The sequence below is a fragment of the Myotis myotis genome, unplaced genomic scaffold (assembly GCF_014108235.1).
Source record: "Myotis myotis isolate mMyoMyo1 unplaced genomic scaffold, mMyoMyo1.p scaffold_m19_p_15, whole genome shotgun sequence".
Lineage (NCBI taxonomy): Eukaryota > Metazoa > Chordata > Mammalia > Chiroptera > Vespertilionidae > Myotis > Myotis myotis.
The window spans coordinates 9,803,581-9,821,716 of NW_023416319.1; the positions used below are offsets into that span (position 1 = coordinate 9,803,581).

General features: G+C 36.1%; 1 protein-coding gene across 9 annotated transcripts in view; it reads right to left on the reverse strand.

Moving 5' to 3' along the window:
- Positions 1 to 18,136, reverse strand: part of VTI1A (vesicle transport through interaction with t-SNAREs 1A) — a 314,965-nt gene that overhangs the window by 240,984 nt on the left and 55,845 nt on the right. For 7 of the 9 annotated variants that reach the window (XR_004972119.1, XR_004972117.1, XR_004972120.1 and 4 more), the window contains exons 4-5: positions 8,292 to 8,369; positions 1,893 to 1,913 (exon numbers count right to left, since the gene is read on the reverse strand). Coding sequence is in view for 5 of the 9 variants with exons in the window: in XM_036335989.1 (XP_036191882.1) it covers positions 1,893 to 1,913; positions 8,292 to 8,369 (99 nt within the window). In the remaining 4 variants the exon portion in view is untranslated. The remainder of the gene's footprint in view (positions 1 to 1,892; positions 1,914 to 8,291; positions 8,370 to 18,136) is intronic. The other 2 variants (XM_036335991.1, XM_036335994.1) reach the window with 1 other exon arrangement.

Sequence of the window (18,136 nt, forward strand, 5' to 3'; positions counted from 1 at the left end):
GCTTCCAAACACAACAAAACATCCTATTTCAGAGGAGACGAGTGCCTGTTTTCTTAGGATTGGTACCAGAAAGAAAAGTAGGGTACATTCAGTTTGATTCCTATTAGAATCCTAGCTGAGAAACAATTCCTTCTGAGGAAACCATGCACCAATGCACTGACATCACTGTGATCTGTTCTATAAATATCAATGCTGCATCCTTTTCAAAGATTGTTAAAAGACCATTTTTAGAGTATATTATTCCATTAGTTGAGTGATATCATTCTTCCAAGTACAACTGCATTGCAGGTTACAGTTTTGGCAACGTGCATAACTGATGAAACTGCTGTGATAGGCACCACAAAATGTTAAAAGAAATGCAGAGGTGATGTTAGCATCTTTTAGAATTAAGATTGCTGTCCACACAATTCAGCTTACCAACAACAGCAAAAAGAGCCTTCTGTCAAAAATGCCAATTGTGATAAGGCACACACTTTTATTGATTATATTCATTGCTAAATTTAGGAGCCAGAGCTTCGTGTAATGAATTTCCTTATACAGAGGTTTTCAAGTCAATTGTTAGTTCCAATAACATTTGAGAATTCAGATTCTTCACCTAAGCATGAACATATGCAAATATACACAAGTAGATATTCTGTCTTGCAAAAGAAATAACATGGATGCATCATTCCCTTAAGGAATAATCTATATGTCAGAACTGCAATTGATTATATTTGTTCAGTGTATACACATCTTCAATGTAGGAAAGATAAAAAAAATGCAAAAAGGTTAGAGGGTGCGGGTTTTGTGTATTTTCACCCTCCATTTTATATGTCATTATTACTTTTACTAAGAGAAGACATCACTCATGTATCTTCAATCATAAGAATTGTTGAAAACCACTATCTACAAGCCTCTACACTAGCACTCGCATCACCTCGAGAATGATGGCGTAGCAATAAAAAACTTCTAGGAAAATCTGAGTCAATGCAATCTAAACTCAGAAATAATTCACAGTACTCTTAGGATCATAAGCAACTGAACAATTTTAAAATTGCAATATGGGCCATTATTTTATGCTCTAATAAAAAAGTAACAACTCAACCTCATTCAATAAAGAATAAAACTACTGTCTCTGAAATGAGTATCAAAGCATAGTTGATGAGCTTTCTAATTAAAAAGAAATATAGAATCATTCAGCATTCCTCACTGACATGGGGAGAAAATTGTAAGCATTGCTGTAAATATGTGCTGGGCCACACAAAAGTCTTAGGCTGCACTATGAAACAGGCCAGCAAACTCAGGAAAGTGAGAGCTCACTTGGGTGCTATTTCCTGCAGAAAGGAATGTGTTTCACAGTGACGAGAGCTTTGGCTCTTCTTGGGTATCCGTGTACACAGACTAGTAGTGCATTTATAACATATCTGTGTTTCCCCAAAAGGATAATAGATTCATGGTATCATAGGTTGAATTTTGGGTGAAGCGAAGAAGTTTATGTAAAAAAAAGTTTTCAGTACAGTAAATCAGAAAAAAAATGAATCATATTGACTTCTTTATGAAACCAATACAAATAAAACAAATCTGAAGTTGGTCTATATTAAAACGATACTTGAGCATAGCTTTAAGATATTCCTTTGTTTTTCCTCCATTTTTGGCTTTTAAAATATGAATCCCCCCCCCCCCCGATGCTAACAAACCACAATGATCACTGAGACAAGCATAATTTGGATAGATTTGTTTTTGAAAGATAATCAGCAGAGAATATGTCTAGCAATATAATCAATACTTTTGCTATGTGCGGATTTTCCTAGAAAAATGAGCCCAAAGATCTTACTCCAGATTTAGAAACTCAATTTTATAAGGAAAAGCAGAATTTAAAAAAAAAAAAAAAAAGCAAGCTAAGAAGTACTCACCTCTTCACGTAATTTTATCAACTGCAACATGAATGCACAAAAATAAGATAAAAAGGAAAGAAATGGCAGGAAAGAAAGATCAGTTGTGTGACAGGATACAGAATTAACATTGACAATTTATCTGTTTACATGTTTAGCATTTAAAAATCACAGACAAACACATTAAAAGAACCTAAACATAGACTACATGCAGAGTTTTTTGAACGAATAAAGATCACTTTCTCACACTGTCACATTCAACAAAGAGAATAGTGTGAAATTCTCTTTTAAAGTACATCTAAGACACCATCATGAAATAAAGGGGAACGACTTCATAGAAGTCTATATTATAAAGAAAGAAAACAAGTTTACTGTTCCTCTCTTCTAAGAATGTACCACTGAAAAGGTTTTGTATATACAAGTTTTCAGGATGTTTCTTGATTTTCAATCTTGACAACTGATTTCCGATTTTCCACAAATGAAAATGATTAATAGTTAATGCTTTTGTCCCAATAAGTATTTAAAACAAACTATCATGTTAGTTAATATCATACCTGTACCTACCCTAGTAAAAAGATTGCATTAGGAGATGACATTATTTAACTGAGAATAAAGCATGCTAGGATAGATAATATTTAGGATATGGTATCAGAAAATATTTCACTATCCTTAAAAATAGTGTGTAGATTAGAGCTAATTTCTAGGTGTTTGTTTTGTTTCAGAGGCTACTGCAGTCACATGGCGTTTCAAAATGTTTTTTTGATGTTTCTTTATTTTTCAATCTTTTTCATTTTGTAAAATGGGCTATCTCAAAGCAATGAGCTCTCTGACTTCATTTGTACTGCAATCTGTTTTCACTAAAGACAGACCCCAAGCCACTCTCTACTTGTTAGTAAATTGTCCTGTAACATTTTAATTCTCCTTTGTAGAACATTTTTCTATTTGTCTTAAATATAACAATAAAATAAGTTGCTTAACTCTTTAGATACTAGAAAATGGATATACAATGTCTGACTCATTCTTTGTGTGTGTAGGTGTGTATGTTTGACAGTATTATACAACACAAATGTCATTGTATGGTTGAGATGAATGCCATAGCTTCTGCAATGAACAGAAACTGAAACCTGTGTTGTAAGAGACCATAAACCACATTCTAAGTCTGAAATGTGCATCCTCAGCAATTCAGGGCCACAACTGATATTTTTAAACATCCAAATATCTGTAACATCTGTTGTAACACTTGACATATGCAGGCCAATAAATTAAACTATTGCTTTGGGAGAAACGTGCTATGAATTGCTCACTATAAGTGTCTCTAAAAGTATCATGTTTACTATAGCCCGGATTTCTCAACGCTTAATGCTGTTTTTGTCTCCAATTCAAAGAAGGCAGCATACATTCCAGCCTATGCTGATATTTCATTTGTTATATGAAAAGTATTTCAAGTACAAAAGAATGAGTTTTCAGAATTGTTATGAAACTCTTATAAAATGGGTACAGAATTTATTACATAATGTCTCACAGTGCATTTAGTGAAAATGAAACTTTTAATGTCATCTTTTCAAAATATACAAGAAGTTGCCATTAGTTTTAATTAATAAGCTTGCTCACTCTCTCAGCAAACATCCGATGGGTATGAGTAAAGGCCCTCATCATTTTATGTGGAAAGTTACTATTCTTGCCCGGAAGAGGTAACATTTGAAACTCAAATACCTGGCCTATCATATATCGGAATCTTTCTCTTTGCTCTCCGAACATCATGGGAGAAAAAGGCAAACATTAATTCTCAGGAAGAGACGATCTGGGAATTGATCGCACAGCTATCTTTTCTTTCTGGGGGCACCATTCATCACTTGACTATGATACTTAAAGGGCCAAAGTTTAAAACTACTCCTCAGCAATGGAGACCATTTGGGGCATGCCACCCTGCCATAATCAATGAGTGTTTCAAATGCTCCCCATTTGTTGTTTCAATAGGTTCCAAACAAAAACCCGTTCTATCTTGTTTGTGCTGCATGGCTGCGTGCAGGCTCTGCACCGGATTTGTAGCTAAGCTAGGTAAGGGGAGGGGTTTTAATCTCTATTTTTTTTTTTTTTAAGGGCTGAGAGTTTTCATTCAAGTAAACAAAAGATGGGCTATATTTGAAAATTAACAATGCTTAGACTAGACTGGAAGGAGTGATTTCTTATTTTATCGCGTTACCAGCTCCATCAGAGGCCACATGAAAGTGTACCATGCCACCACGTTGAGTTATGATAATCAACATCTTTTTTTTTTTTTTTTTTTTTTGAAACAAAGACGTGTTTTTTCCCTCCCTCAATGCAGAATTTGATACAAGAGGTAATCTGTTCCTTTGTGGGCTGAAAACAAAATCTGGTTTACGCTGGTTTGAACCAGTGGAATCTCTTGTGGGTAAGCCTTCTGCTGCCTGCGACTGAAATCAAACCTGCGCTGCGGAGCGTGTGCGGCCCATGCGCGCCTCCGAGTGGGCGCCGCGCCACGTGACCCCGCAACTCCCCAATTTTTTTAAAAAAGCTGATAACGCGACTGGCGTCTCTGTCCGCATACAGATAACGAATAAATGCTGAACTCTATTAAACGCCCTTTACACATTATCGTGGGTCGAACACACAATTTTCTGAACTTATGATGACAGTCTATTTATTTGGCTATAAACCCTCAGCACGTAACGAACAGATTTGTGCCTGGTAATGATCTGCTCTGCCAGGGCTGTATGAAATGATACCGACCTCCTTTAGATCTCGGGGAATTAAATTGACCGACTTCACCCCCTGCTCTGGGGCTGGAGTTTGACACACTTTATGCACAGCAAGCTCAAATCGGAACTTACGAGAACCTCGTATTAAAAAATTAAGCAATCCTATCTACTAACTATTGCTTTACCACCCAACTTCTGGCACGTTTGCAAATATCCTACTCTTTATAGATCTTTCTTTGAACCTTCTATTTAGGATTTACTCACATTTCATTTACTCAGGCTTATTCATTGATCGATATAATTTTGCATAAGGAAACTGAGAGACGATTAGGGTTCAAAGTATTGCTTGGAACATTTTATTTGCTCGGAACAATTTATATGCTCCATTAGGACACTTTACTATGAAGAGGATTTAATTGTATAAGATGGTTTTTGTTTCTCTGTGTATGTTTTTTCCTTTTCTGAGGATGGTTTTTATTAAACTAAATCAAGATAACTATTAAGGTTTCCACGCTAAATACAACATTGTTGTATTTAAAAAACTCAATTCTCTCAAGTTCTAAAATGTGGCTGTATGGGAAACATGACATTTTAAAAGAACAGAATGATAATGCCTAAGACAGCAATCCTTGGAAAGCTGATGACCCAACAATAGTACTCAAATGTGCAAAGTAGGTAATTTTGTCCCATCTTTGTAAATCAGGGATGAACTATATTTGGATATATAAGAAATAGATAGAATCAGAAATAAATTTATACAAAGCAATTAATTTGGAATTAAATGAAATTGTGTACTATATGCGGGGCATTTCCAATCATGGTGGAAATGTTGAGATATATATATATATATATATATATATATATATATATGGAAATTAATATACTCTATAGTTAATTGGAAGACTATATTTATGTGTATAAACAACCAGGTTTTAAATGCCTAAGAAAAAAAACCATTATAAATGGCCAGAATGAGAAATAATAGCTATGGCATTCACATTTTTGTAAATCACCACCAAAAAGTCACAATAGGGATGATATGTATACTGCATAAAAAATAACTAAACAGTCAGTACTTAGATTATTTTACCTATTTTAACCATTGCTATGAGTTCTTTATTATTTCTCATCTATAATTAAAAAATTGAGATATATCCCAATTTCAATGAAACAAATATTGCTATTTTTGTCTCATTTTGTTTACTTCCAAGTTTTCTCTGTACATTGAAAGTTTATGATAGGCCAATAAGTTCTGAAAAAAGAAATGTTCCAAAAATTAACTGGAATATAAACTTATTTGTGGGCAGAAAATATTTTCTTATATAAGTGACAGATAAGCCCAGAAAAGACTACCTTCTCTGCCACTCAGCTACAAACACTAACATGAAGAGCCAACTTAAAATCCTTTCTTCCTGTAAGGAAAAGGCTTCTGTTTTAATTCCATCGTCTGAATGAATACAGATGCGGAATAAAGAGTTATTCTCAAGTGAGCATTCCTGTTATGGATGTTTTAGTTGGAGGGATTTTAATTCCTATATTATGATAAGAGAACCTAAAACAAAATTTAATTTCTTCAGTATGATATGGAAATTTTTCTATACCTGGTAACTAAATATCCAAAAAGTTAAGTGTGGTCTCTTTGAACTTTCAAACCTAATTCAAATTTTAGATGGAAAAGTTCACATAAGTAATAATCTAACCGTTACATACCCATGACTATAATTTATCATACTCTATTTATGGAAGTGACAGGTCCTTATGACTAAACTTCAGGTTCTCCGAGCACTTTCAGAATGTGTAAGTTTGATTTATATAAGTCCATGGGAAAATCTCTGTGTAATCATTTTAAAGTGACAGGAATATAATTTGCAAAATTCAGAAAATATGAACTCAATCTATTTTTGTGGAATATTTTTCTTTAGGCATAAAAAATCATACCCATATGCACGTAAGACAAATGTTTTAGGCACATAAAATGTCCATTAAGAGAAGTGAACATGCCTTTAAAAAAAAGAGAGGGATCCCTGACATATACTACAACATCCATTACAATAAAGGAGTCTGAGTTAGACAGGGTACCCCTTCCTTTCCATTTCCTCTCTGTTAGGCAGTAGTTTCAAATGAGAGGAAGATCTATAGCTTTTTAAAGAACTGACATGAGAACTACGCATTCACTTTTTTTGTAAAAAAAGATAATGCTTTCTCTGCAGTAAAGATAGGAAATAAAATTATGATTCACTCAATCAAGAGGTATGAGCAACCTAAATCTCACTTAAAATAGGAAGAAAATATTTCTTTCTCATTCTTACATTATTTAATCTATTATGAGCAAAACCCTTTATCACATCACCCTTTTTGTTTGATGTGCTCTGTATAATTTTCCCCCTTAGTTATTCTTACATTTCAATCAGGAAAGCTGAAATCCCCAGTCAAATATTAAAATGTTTACATGTCTGAACTCAAGCTGATATAACATCCAAATAGGGGAGGGGGTGAGGTCTTTCCAAAAACAAACCATCACCTCAGTGATCCTTGTTTTTTGGGGGTGGATGGATGGGGCCTTAATCACATAAGCAACACCCCTGTTTATAGTATTAATATTACAGTAAATAGTAACATAGTTTCAGCACATGTAGAGCTATAATTTATGTGAAATGGTAAATACAAGTATGCAATTTTACAATGTGTATCAATATATTATTTATGTTTTACAATCTTATTAAAATTTTGTTTTACTCAATGAATGATTTATGTTCATTTTTATTTAGGCAGAGCAGAGACCTTTATAACACTTGCCAAAGTAACGTTAATAAACATGCTCAGTTCTTGCTTGTGAAGTTCCCTATCATTTATTTTCTTTAAAAGTGTCAAAGACAATCAGTCACTAGGTTTGTTTGAGACATTTAAAAAAAATCAATCTCAGCACTGAGGTTCTTGAAACGCTTTTTAAAAGTCATACGTTATCTATATGAATTAATGAAATCTGCAGTATTAATTCAGAGAAAGAAGTGGGACATTAATTGGACTCAGGACACTACCGTGTAACCCTATGAGAATTGACAGCCAAGTTACAGGCCCTTTTAAGAAGAAATTGTACCTTACTTTTTGCTTGTGCAGATCTTAAATTGCAAAACGACTTTTCCCATTATTATTACTATTGTATTATTTCACAGAGGCCACTACCTCTATATGCGTATCCAAGTTTCACACTGGTACTTACAATTTGCATTTTACTGAATGTATTTTTAAGAATCGACACAATGGGAGACTGGGCTGCCCTGTTGAATTTTGAAGGCTTACTTTCATTTGTTTTGCTGCAAGTGTTGATTTAATTATACTGCATTATTATCAAAGCTGCATTGTGTACTTTTTTATTCCTTTTACATGTGTTGGAGGTGAAGACCTTGGCTTTGTCTGCAAACAGTGTGTTTCAAGTTATTCCTTAAGTACTAAATAATAAAGAAAGGAGAAGAAAAGATTTTTTTAAAAGATAGCAGACAGTGATCCCAAGGTAAAGGGTTAAATGTAAGATCTCCAAGAAACATTTTGAAGTTGATTAAGACTCCAGCTTTGCATTAAACAGTATCACTTCCACATGAGTTGCCGCTAATGCTGTTAAGGAGCAGCTTGAGAGCCCAGTGTGCCAGTGACCTCCTTCACCCTCCAGCCACCCACCGGGCCTTGCTGATTAGCATTCTACCTGGCTCTCCGAGGAATTCCCGTCATCCCCTAGGAGCTCATTGCGCACTTCGTCACTGTAGGCGATCCGTGACCTTTTCTGTAAAACAAAACAAAAAGGGAGAGAGCGAGAGGAACGTTAGAAAGTAAAGGCTTCGAAGCATTATTGGTATCAAGGCTGATCATCTCAAACCTCGAGAGCCCCCTAATGGAAACCTATTTGCTAAAACCTGCAAACCAAAGTTGTGTAAAGTTCTTGAACTTGAGAAGTTTAATGTAAATTAGAAGGTTTTCAAATGCCAATAATGAAAGAAAACTGCACTGTGTAAGGACTCCATTAATAATCAAAATGGATCGGAACTGGTATGTTATTCCACACACAGTCATTCAAATAAGAACACTAAGCTGAAGGAAATACAGCTACATAGCTGTATATCTGCAAAACGCACCAGGCTGCAATTAAAAAGACGAGAGTATATGGGGTTCTTTAATAGTGTGGCAGAAAATGGATTTTACAATTACAAGTCTTTTTAAATCTCTAATTCTAGGATAATATTATAACTGCATACATACACTGGAATGCTTGGGAAATTGTTCACCTATCATTTCATTATTGTGATGTTAACTAACTAAAAAGAGATGAAATTTAAAAGTCCAACCCATTTTGGGACAATAATTTAAATGTCTCTAAGTCCTCTATAAGTAACTAAGGAAAAGTATGGGAGTGTGAGTGTTTGTGTGTGTGTGTGTGTGTGTGTGTGTGTGTGTTAAAACGAATAAAATTTCCCAATCCTTGTAAATAAAAGCAAGTAGGCTGTGAGTCAACTTTTCCCAGCCCCAGTAAATAAAGACAAGTGGGCCACGAGTCAAGGTTTCACACACAGAAATTCTGTTTTACAAGAAGTCTACCTTTACCTGTAAAGTCAGAGGGACATGTCTGCAAGCAACTTCTAAATTACACGCATTTGGAAAAGCTAAAGGCTCGGAAGATTAGTTGGGAAGCTGGAGTGCAGTGCTCAGATGCTGCTGCGCATCGCTACTTCAGGCCCAGATGCAGATTTACGGGCAACTTGGCTGCCTTTTCTGCTTCTGAACTGAGTAAGCACAGTTGATTGGAAAACGGCAGTTGGAAAATGGCAATTTTTTTCTCACTTCAGGTCTACAGTGGAGAACTTAAAATTTCTCACCTGTCCAATTGTGATCCAAAAAGTTATTGCAGTTTGAAAGGACACTCCATAGTCCATGAGCAGAAGTCCACAAGATTTTTAATTAGACTTCTAAACTAGGGAGTAACCCTGCTTTTGCCACATAGCGATCATAATATCTTAAACATAAACTCACAGTAGAACTTAAAAGGATATTTGACAAGAAAAACCAGTAGACTTTAAATCACTTTAAAGTTGCAGCCTTTCTCAACTGTGGTTGTTATCTGAACCATAAAACACAAAAAATTATTTCAGTGACTATTTTTCTGACTTCTCCCAAAAATGATACGTAAGAGAGAATTAAATTTATTACATAGAACAGAAGCCTTAGGGCATTAGGGCTTAACTCTCTGGCAGAACCTAGATGAAGGGCTGAATGGAGTATAAATAAATAAATAAATAAATAAATAAATCTAGATACTCCTTTATTATTTGGGGGGCGGGGGGGCGGCGGTGGAGCCAGTCTCATGGTGTTCTAAAGGTAGCTTTGGTTAAACTGAAACTAGAACCCTGGGGTCCTGACTTACAGCTCGGTGCTCATTCTATCACACAAAATTTCCTCACCAGTTTATTGCCCTCTGGATACACTCAGGTAAAAGATGCAAAGAAAATGCAAAATGTTTCAATACAAAGTAGATGATGGCATCCCATCTCTGCCCTGAGTCTCTACCCCAAGCTTGCCTTCCCTGATATAAATGTCTAACTTATTTATACCCAGGCAAATGCAGTCAGTCTGTAGGTAGAGAACTACAACCAATGATGCTGCAGAGAGGATGAGGGAGAAAAGTTAAGTCATTAGCCCGAGGTCAGTAATGGCATCTATATCAGACATCTCAACAATTCAGGAGTGACCCCCTCATTCACTTGTGAACATGCCAGACTTCTTACCACCACAGACAGCATATTCATGGACCCTGCTTCCCATACTGTATTTACAGAAGCTGCTATTAATTAGCTATTTCTATTAACTTCATACAGAACTGTACAGAAAAATGTAAGTTACAAGGACAGTATCCTAGTACTTCATGGCCTTACCACGGTAATTAGATCAAGCCGAACCTTTCTTTTGCCCATATGCAGATCCCCACTATGGTCGTTTCAAACTAGCTAAGCCAAAGTATTTTACAGCATTAAAGGAAATGAGAACCTTTAAACAGGCTGTGGTATCAGAGCTGCCTCTTTAATTATTCATTTCATCACTATGGGGGACTAAAACGTTCCCCAGTATGCAAGAATTTCACATGGAGATTGTTTTTGTTTTTCCCCTTTCTCACCCAAATACCAACAAATTGGCATAGATTGTTCAATTACATTATATTTTTATTTTGATTTACTATACTTCAAACGTGGAACATTACAAGCATGTATCCCTAAATATCTCATCTTGTTTTGGTTAGAATCCATTGCTTTTGAAAAGCAGCCATTAAGAGTGTACATGCTCAGCACCAAGGGGAGAAGGATTTATCCACAGTTGAAGGGTGGTCCCCCTATGGATGCCATTCTTCACCACTGGGATGGTAGACCCTGGTCATTTGGATGGCTTTCTGGATGTAATTAAGCAAATGATGCGCTGAGTTTACAAAATGTTCCCTGACAGGACTGGCTTTCACTAGAGAATGAAAAGGTAACTCATTTCAAATGTCAGAAATAGTTCCTCATGAAAATGATACAACCAATGCTGGAAACGGAACACTTTACACTTGAGTATCATTTTATACTTTTTTTTAAAAAAAAATCAAGACCTGGTTTGATTCAGAATTATGGGGGCAGGAACCAGGTGGAGAGAGGCCATGGGGGGAAGACGGAAAGACATCTGTAATACTCTCAACAATAAAGATAAAAAAATTATATTTTAATGCCAGGCACTGGTATTTTCTAATTTTTCATGGTTTAAAATTTTAAGTGAGCTGATTGTAATCAGCCATAATTTAGTTTGCAGGATCATCATTAAACTAAATGAATACCAAAAGAAAAAAAAAAAAAAAGGTAAAGTCCTCTGGGTGACAAACTGCTTATTTTATGGATATTTTTCCTCAAAAAAAAAAATCAATAAATTATTTCACTTTTATGGAACTTTTAAAAACCGCACTCTACCTTACTAACTACTATGTTATACTTTAATTTGGAAGATTCAAAGTTAATGAAACTGAAACATCTCCTGTAGCTTGATAAACTAACTGAAATAATTCTACTTTATTATCAACTGTATAAAATCTGTACTTTAGCCAAATGCAAGCATGAGAATTTGAGCTGGAAATGTCACACACTCAGCTACAGTTTGAAGGAACCCAATTCATAATGCATTTTATAAATAGTTAATGACTTCTATACATAAGCTAACCAGGCAAATCAAGAAATTGTCAACATTTTTAGTCTTAGTTGTCAGTTACTACTGACTACTGGTGCTTTATGTGTGGCTTCTGGAGAAGACAGAAGCTCTGTGCAGTTTGTAATCTATTGCAATTTTGGGGTCTGTACCATAAGGGTGGAAAAGCCGCAGCTGACAATATTTGCCACACACACACACACACACACACACACACACACACACACACAATGTTAAATACAAGAGCATTCCTCATTTTTAGTTGTGTTTGTGTAACATACACTTAGGTGAACTACACACAATTGGAAGGAAAAATCTACACACCATAGATGAACTAAAAAAAAAAATATGACAAGTTAAACAACTGATTGTTATCCTTAAGAAGTTAGATGCACTAAGTTTCATGGGTATTTTAAACTGATGACAAAAGTGAGTCTTTGGCTATGAAAGTGAGAATTTCAGATTCCAAGCAGTTTTCACTTGGTATATGAACAGAACTTTTGCATACTGAGTGGGTAATTTCCTTTAAGCCAAGTTCAAACAGATAGCCTCGCTCAGTTCTATCTGGCAATTTGGCTTATAACAATCTATCTACTTGACCCAAGCCTTAACATTTCCCAACTGAACTGAATATATTCTAGACAGGCACTGCTAAACTAGAAACAAAATGAAAATTAACTTAGCTTACACTAATTAAGAACTGTGATCTGGGACACCGTCTCCTGTGTGAGTCTACATGTGAAACAGGGTATACATAACCAGCAGGAGGATTCTATGGCCCACCACTAGCATAAGCATAACAATGAAGTTGGGTTATTACCAAAGCGTATATGAGAATTTAATTTCCAAGGAGTGCACATGGCAAAGCAATTGCTTAAATTGCCTCACCTGGGAATTTAATACAATGTTATCATCAGACCAGCCACATTGTAAATAGATTTATAATGCTTTCCATGTGCTGCACTCTGTTGCATATGAATTAAGTAATGATCTGGTATTACAATAAAATCAGCTAGTTCCCACACCTGGCAGACAGGATATTTCACTAAATTAATACCCATACAGCTACATCACAAGGCATGGGAGCGGAAACCATCTCCAAGGCATTCGGCCTGAGTTTTCCAGGGGAGGCAAACACTCCATGGTTATGTACAATGTCGCTATGTTGAATGGGCTGCTCAAGACAATCTGTGTCTAACATCTGTATCACAGAATTAAGACTTTCTCATTCCCATTCAGTTTGGGCCTAATTTTCTTCATTCAGTACTTTAATTACTAATCAGCAATCCACAACATTTGCAAACACTAAGAAAGGCCTTTATTCTAATCTATGTGCTGCAGACAGCCAAATAATTGATACAAAGTGCAGTATGGTTTTGGTAAGTAATGAAAGAACAGCTTGTCCTAATTCCTAATCAAATTGGTCTATAGAAGAAATGGTTAATAGATTTCTCCATAGGTCTAAAACAAATTACCCGGTCTGGCCAGACTTTTCCATTGCTTCTACATGTCTTTCAGTCTCCATATATTTAATAATGCTCAAGGTTACCAGGTGATACACCTATTAAAAACTGTTATGCTTTCATAGCCAAAGAATTTAACTGCTCTAAAGAATTTAACTGCCCCTGTTATAATTAACACTCTGGGATGTCTATAGAATACCGTGAAATTGTATTTATTAGCTAGTCATATAATTGCTGGCATTCATTTCTTACCTAATTTTATCTGGTTCTAATTAAATAATATCATACTTCCATAATGCCCAGATGGCATTTTCTAAAATGCATCTATCTTTGGCACAAAGCATTCCATTTTTAACCTCACTTCCATTACTCCATGGCTAAGTTCAGTTTTGCGTCCACACTCCACCATTGACCCAGGACTTAAAAAGGCTCCGTTAGTCCAGGACAGGAAATTTAAATTTTGGAGAAGAAAAGAAAAAGGAATTTGTGAAATTTTGTTTATCAGGGTGTTCTCTGTGTTAGGTTAATTTCTAGCAACAAGCGATTTCTGATTAAAATATGCCATACTACATGATTTAGGTAAAGGAAAAGTAAACTGTTAGGCAAATGTCTGATCCCTGGAAAGTTGTTAGGATGAAAAAGCACAGGTCCTGAGTGAAGAGAACAGAGATAACATTTCAGTATGTGATCTTGGGCAAATGACATTTCCTGAATATCAGTTTCCTCAATCTCTAAACGAGTGTTGATAATATTTATTTCCCAGAGGATTTAAATACTATATACAAGTGAAAACCTATCCATAATACCTTGGATATGATAACCCTGCAAAGGATGTTCAACTAAATATTAGCTGGTAACACTGGAAAGGATCCAATAAAGCCAGAACACATACAAGGCTGAAAGTACAAATTAGTGCATCCTTCCTAGAAAATGATTGGCCAACATATACCACAACTAGCTTTAAGAAGTTCCTATTATTTAACCCAGTAATCCCACTGTACTGTTTTGCCCAATTTCCTATTTTTGCTGCTCTAATTTTTGGACAATTTTTAATGGTAAAAACTTTACTGCCTTTCTTGAATGATATTAGAGGAATTAAGTTGCAATCTGTTTCTTCTAAGTAATCATTTCACTAAACATAGCTTGCTCTTGCTCGAGGGACTCTTTAGAGTTAAAGGTCAAGCTCATTCGCTGGAAAGTACACATGCCACATGTCACCAATACTGCAGTGTTAATAAAGGGAAAACACACTTTCTATCTACCATAAACTCATGGCCAATGGACCATATGCAAGCCACCAGAGAGAAAATGCTACCCTGCCCTGCCGCAAAGCTGCCAACAGTTGGAAAAGCAGGTGAGTGTGAGAGCACTGAAATAGCCCATTGTTCTTGAGTATGTAATACCGGGAGGAGATATTTAAACTTTTCGGGGAAAAATTTTTTAAATATGAATGTATTTGTATTCTGATCACTGTCATTATTTTTGCTTGTACTTTCAAAAAAGATTACATGTTTGAAAAGAATATTTATGTTTTGGGCTGCAAATAAGGTAAAATATACCACATTTTTTCCTTAACTTTTTTTTTAAAATTTAGCTATCATGTCACATGTGAACACATGCAAAAGATGAGGATATATATGTATATATCTGTGCATATGGGCTCACACAAACCAATGTGCAACCCACATGGAATAATAACGCCACTTGTGATTTGCAATGCTAGGAGAGACCTGTATTTACACTAGGAACTCCAACCACACTGCTGCTGCATCATGTAATGATTTGTAAAACAGAAATCACGCAACTGCACTTCTTCATTTCCTTCTCCAGCAGGTTTAAACTTAAGCCTGAAATGTAAGTTTAGCATTAGTGTTTCAAAATGCAATGTTGAGTGAGTTAGTGTCATGGCCCCACTTGCTTGCATATGCTTGTATTTACGGCTTTGACACTGCTATTGAACACAGTGTGGCTGTGTCTTAAATCATGCTAGCTTGTCAATCAATAATTAAGTTACTTCATTCAGAAAATAAGTTCATGATAGAATGCCCAGATGTTGTCCACATCTGGAATAGAGTAAGTAAGCAGTGGAGGGAATCTAATTCTTTAAAGTCTTTCTGAATAAAAATAAAATAACTCCATAGACTGTATTTGAAATAATCAGAATGTCGCCGAAACCGGTTTGGCTCAGTGGATAGAGCGTCGGCCTGCGGACTGAAAGGTCCCAGGTTCGATTCCGGTCAAGGGCATGTACCTGGGTTGCGGGCACATCCCCAGTAGGAGATGTGCAGGAGGCGGCTGATCGATGTTTCTCTCCCATCGATGTTTCTAACTCTCTATCTCTCTCTCCCTTCCTCTCTGTAAAAAAATCAATAAAATATATTAAAAAAAATAATCAGAATGTCAAAATGTTCACTATTTTGTTTGAATATGATATACACTCCCACTGGAAAATGATCCTCTGCTAAATGAATGCTATTGAACACATGGTTCATTTGTATTTTTAAAAGAACTACTAAACAAAGTATATACATGTATACAGTTAAGTTGTATCTATGTTCTCCTATGTAATCTGCTGAGCATCAGGGTTGAAAAGTGATCCTTCATTGAAATATCTGTCAATAGCCATAATTTCAAGTGATCTAGATTTCCAAGAATAAATGATCCTGAGGATTCTGTGTAACTGACACATAGTATGCATCACACACACTTAGTAACACATAAGTGACAGAATCTTTTAGTTGGCAGTGACCTGAGGCCTCACCTAGATCAGCCTACACATTTAGAGCTGAGGAGTTCGAAGTCAGATAGAGAGGTGATCAGCCCATGACCACGCAGCTGGGAAAGACCAGGCAGAACGAGGGCAGAAATTGTTTCTCAGCGCCAATGCTCTCGTCACTGGTCACTGAAGCAGACCACCAGGACAGGCTGGGGTGGTCTTAGGACTCACTCCGCAAGGCCAGGTTGCCTGCACCGTTCACCTAGCTCTATGAACTTAACATCAGTAGAATAGTCTGTAGATTTGGTTCCTGGTCACCCTGCTCCAAAATAAACAAACAAAAACCAAACCTTTACTTATGCATTATTGGCAACGTCGGGAATATTGACAATAAATTAGAAAGTTCAAAGGTGACAAATGCTTAAGGTAGAATGTTTTATTTGTCTGATCTCAGAGGGTGAGTCACAACCACACCTATGGGTGTAGCTAGATAGGTTTCAAGATTAATCTTCAAAGGCTACACCATAAAGCAACAATAATCTACCCAAAGGGCAGGAAAGGAGCCTCACCGGTTATTGAGATGTGTCAGGAATCGCCTCTTACCCCTGGGATCTGGTGACTCCCTGTGCGGTTACTCTAAAATTCTACATTGGAACCAGCCATCTCATGGGCAAACAATTTTTACAATACATTTTTCCTGGTACTTACTTTTGGACCCATGTTGTGACAGATTCTTTATTATAGAATATGCTTTGCCACAGTGAGGTTGCAGCAATACAGAGATGCACGATACACTTTTTACTGCTTTATGAACATAGCCAATAAAACTGATGCTTAGGCAATAAAACAAAATTCTTTGAGCTCAAATTCTCTATGAAGACATTTTGAAGATTACTTCTCTAACAAGTAATCACATTACTTTAAAAACATGCATCTTTAACAGGGTGACCCAAAGTATCTTCTATAATAATAAAGCATAATATGCTAATTAGACTGGACAGCTGAATAACCTTCCAGACGTCCTTCCGGATGACCTTCTGGACAAAGCCGGAGCTGCGAGGGCCGAGGCAAGCCGTTGCAGCTGTGAAGGCTGAGCCCCTTGCACGAATTTCATGCATTGGGCTTCTAGTTACATATAATAAGTATAAATATTCATACCTGATTCATAAACTACATGTTCTTCCTAAAAATTTCTCCATTTTTAGTTGAATAAATTACTGCCTACTCAGGGGCTTTGCTTCATCAATTAAATGTTCTTTCTCTTGTATCTTCAAAATGTCACTCTTTTCTTTAAGAATATAAACATTTTCAAGTGTATCCCAGCTTTACATATTTTAAAAAGTTATTTTACCCTATAATACTCTCCCCAACTAATGCCCAATCTCTTTTTATCTTTCCCTTCCTAGCCAAGCTTCTTGAAAGAATATTCTACAAGCACTAATATCACTTCTTTATGTCCTGGCCACTCTCAACTAAAAACTAACTGAATTCTTTCTTACCTTACCAGAGGATTCCCCAGGATCACCAATGACTTCCAAGTTGTCAAAATCATTGGCCACATTTTTGAAATAAGCTTTTAATTTTAGAATAGCTATGGAGTTACAGAAAAGTGGCAAAGACAGTACAGAATTCCCATATGACCCACACTCAATTTCCTATTATTAACATCTTACATTAACATGGTACATTTGTCACAATTAATGAATCAATTGCTCATTATTATACATCATTATTAACTGAAGTCCATACTTTCCTCAGATTTCCTTAATACTTAATGCTCTTTTTCTGTCGCAGGATACCACCCGATTCCACATCGCAGTTAGGAGTCATGCCTCCTTAGGCTGCGCTGGGCTGTGACAATACCTCTGACTTTTCTTTGATGACCGGGACAGTTTTGAGGAGCACTGGTCAGGTGTTTTGTAGAATGTCCCTTAATTAAGATTGGTGTGAAGTTTTTCTTTTCACTAGACTGGGGTTATAAGTTTGGGGGAGGAAGATTACAGAAGTAAGTGCTATTTTCAATCACATCATTTCAAAGGTATATACTAGCAACACGACTTAATCACTGTTGATGTTGGCCTGGGTCACCTGGCTGAAGCGGAGTCTGTCAGTTTTCTCCACCGTGAACTACCTTTCCCTTCCCGCTGTACTCCCTGT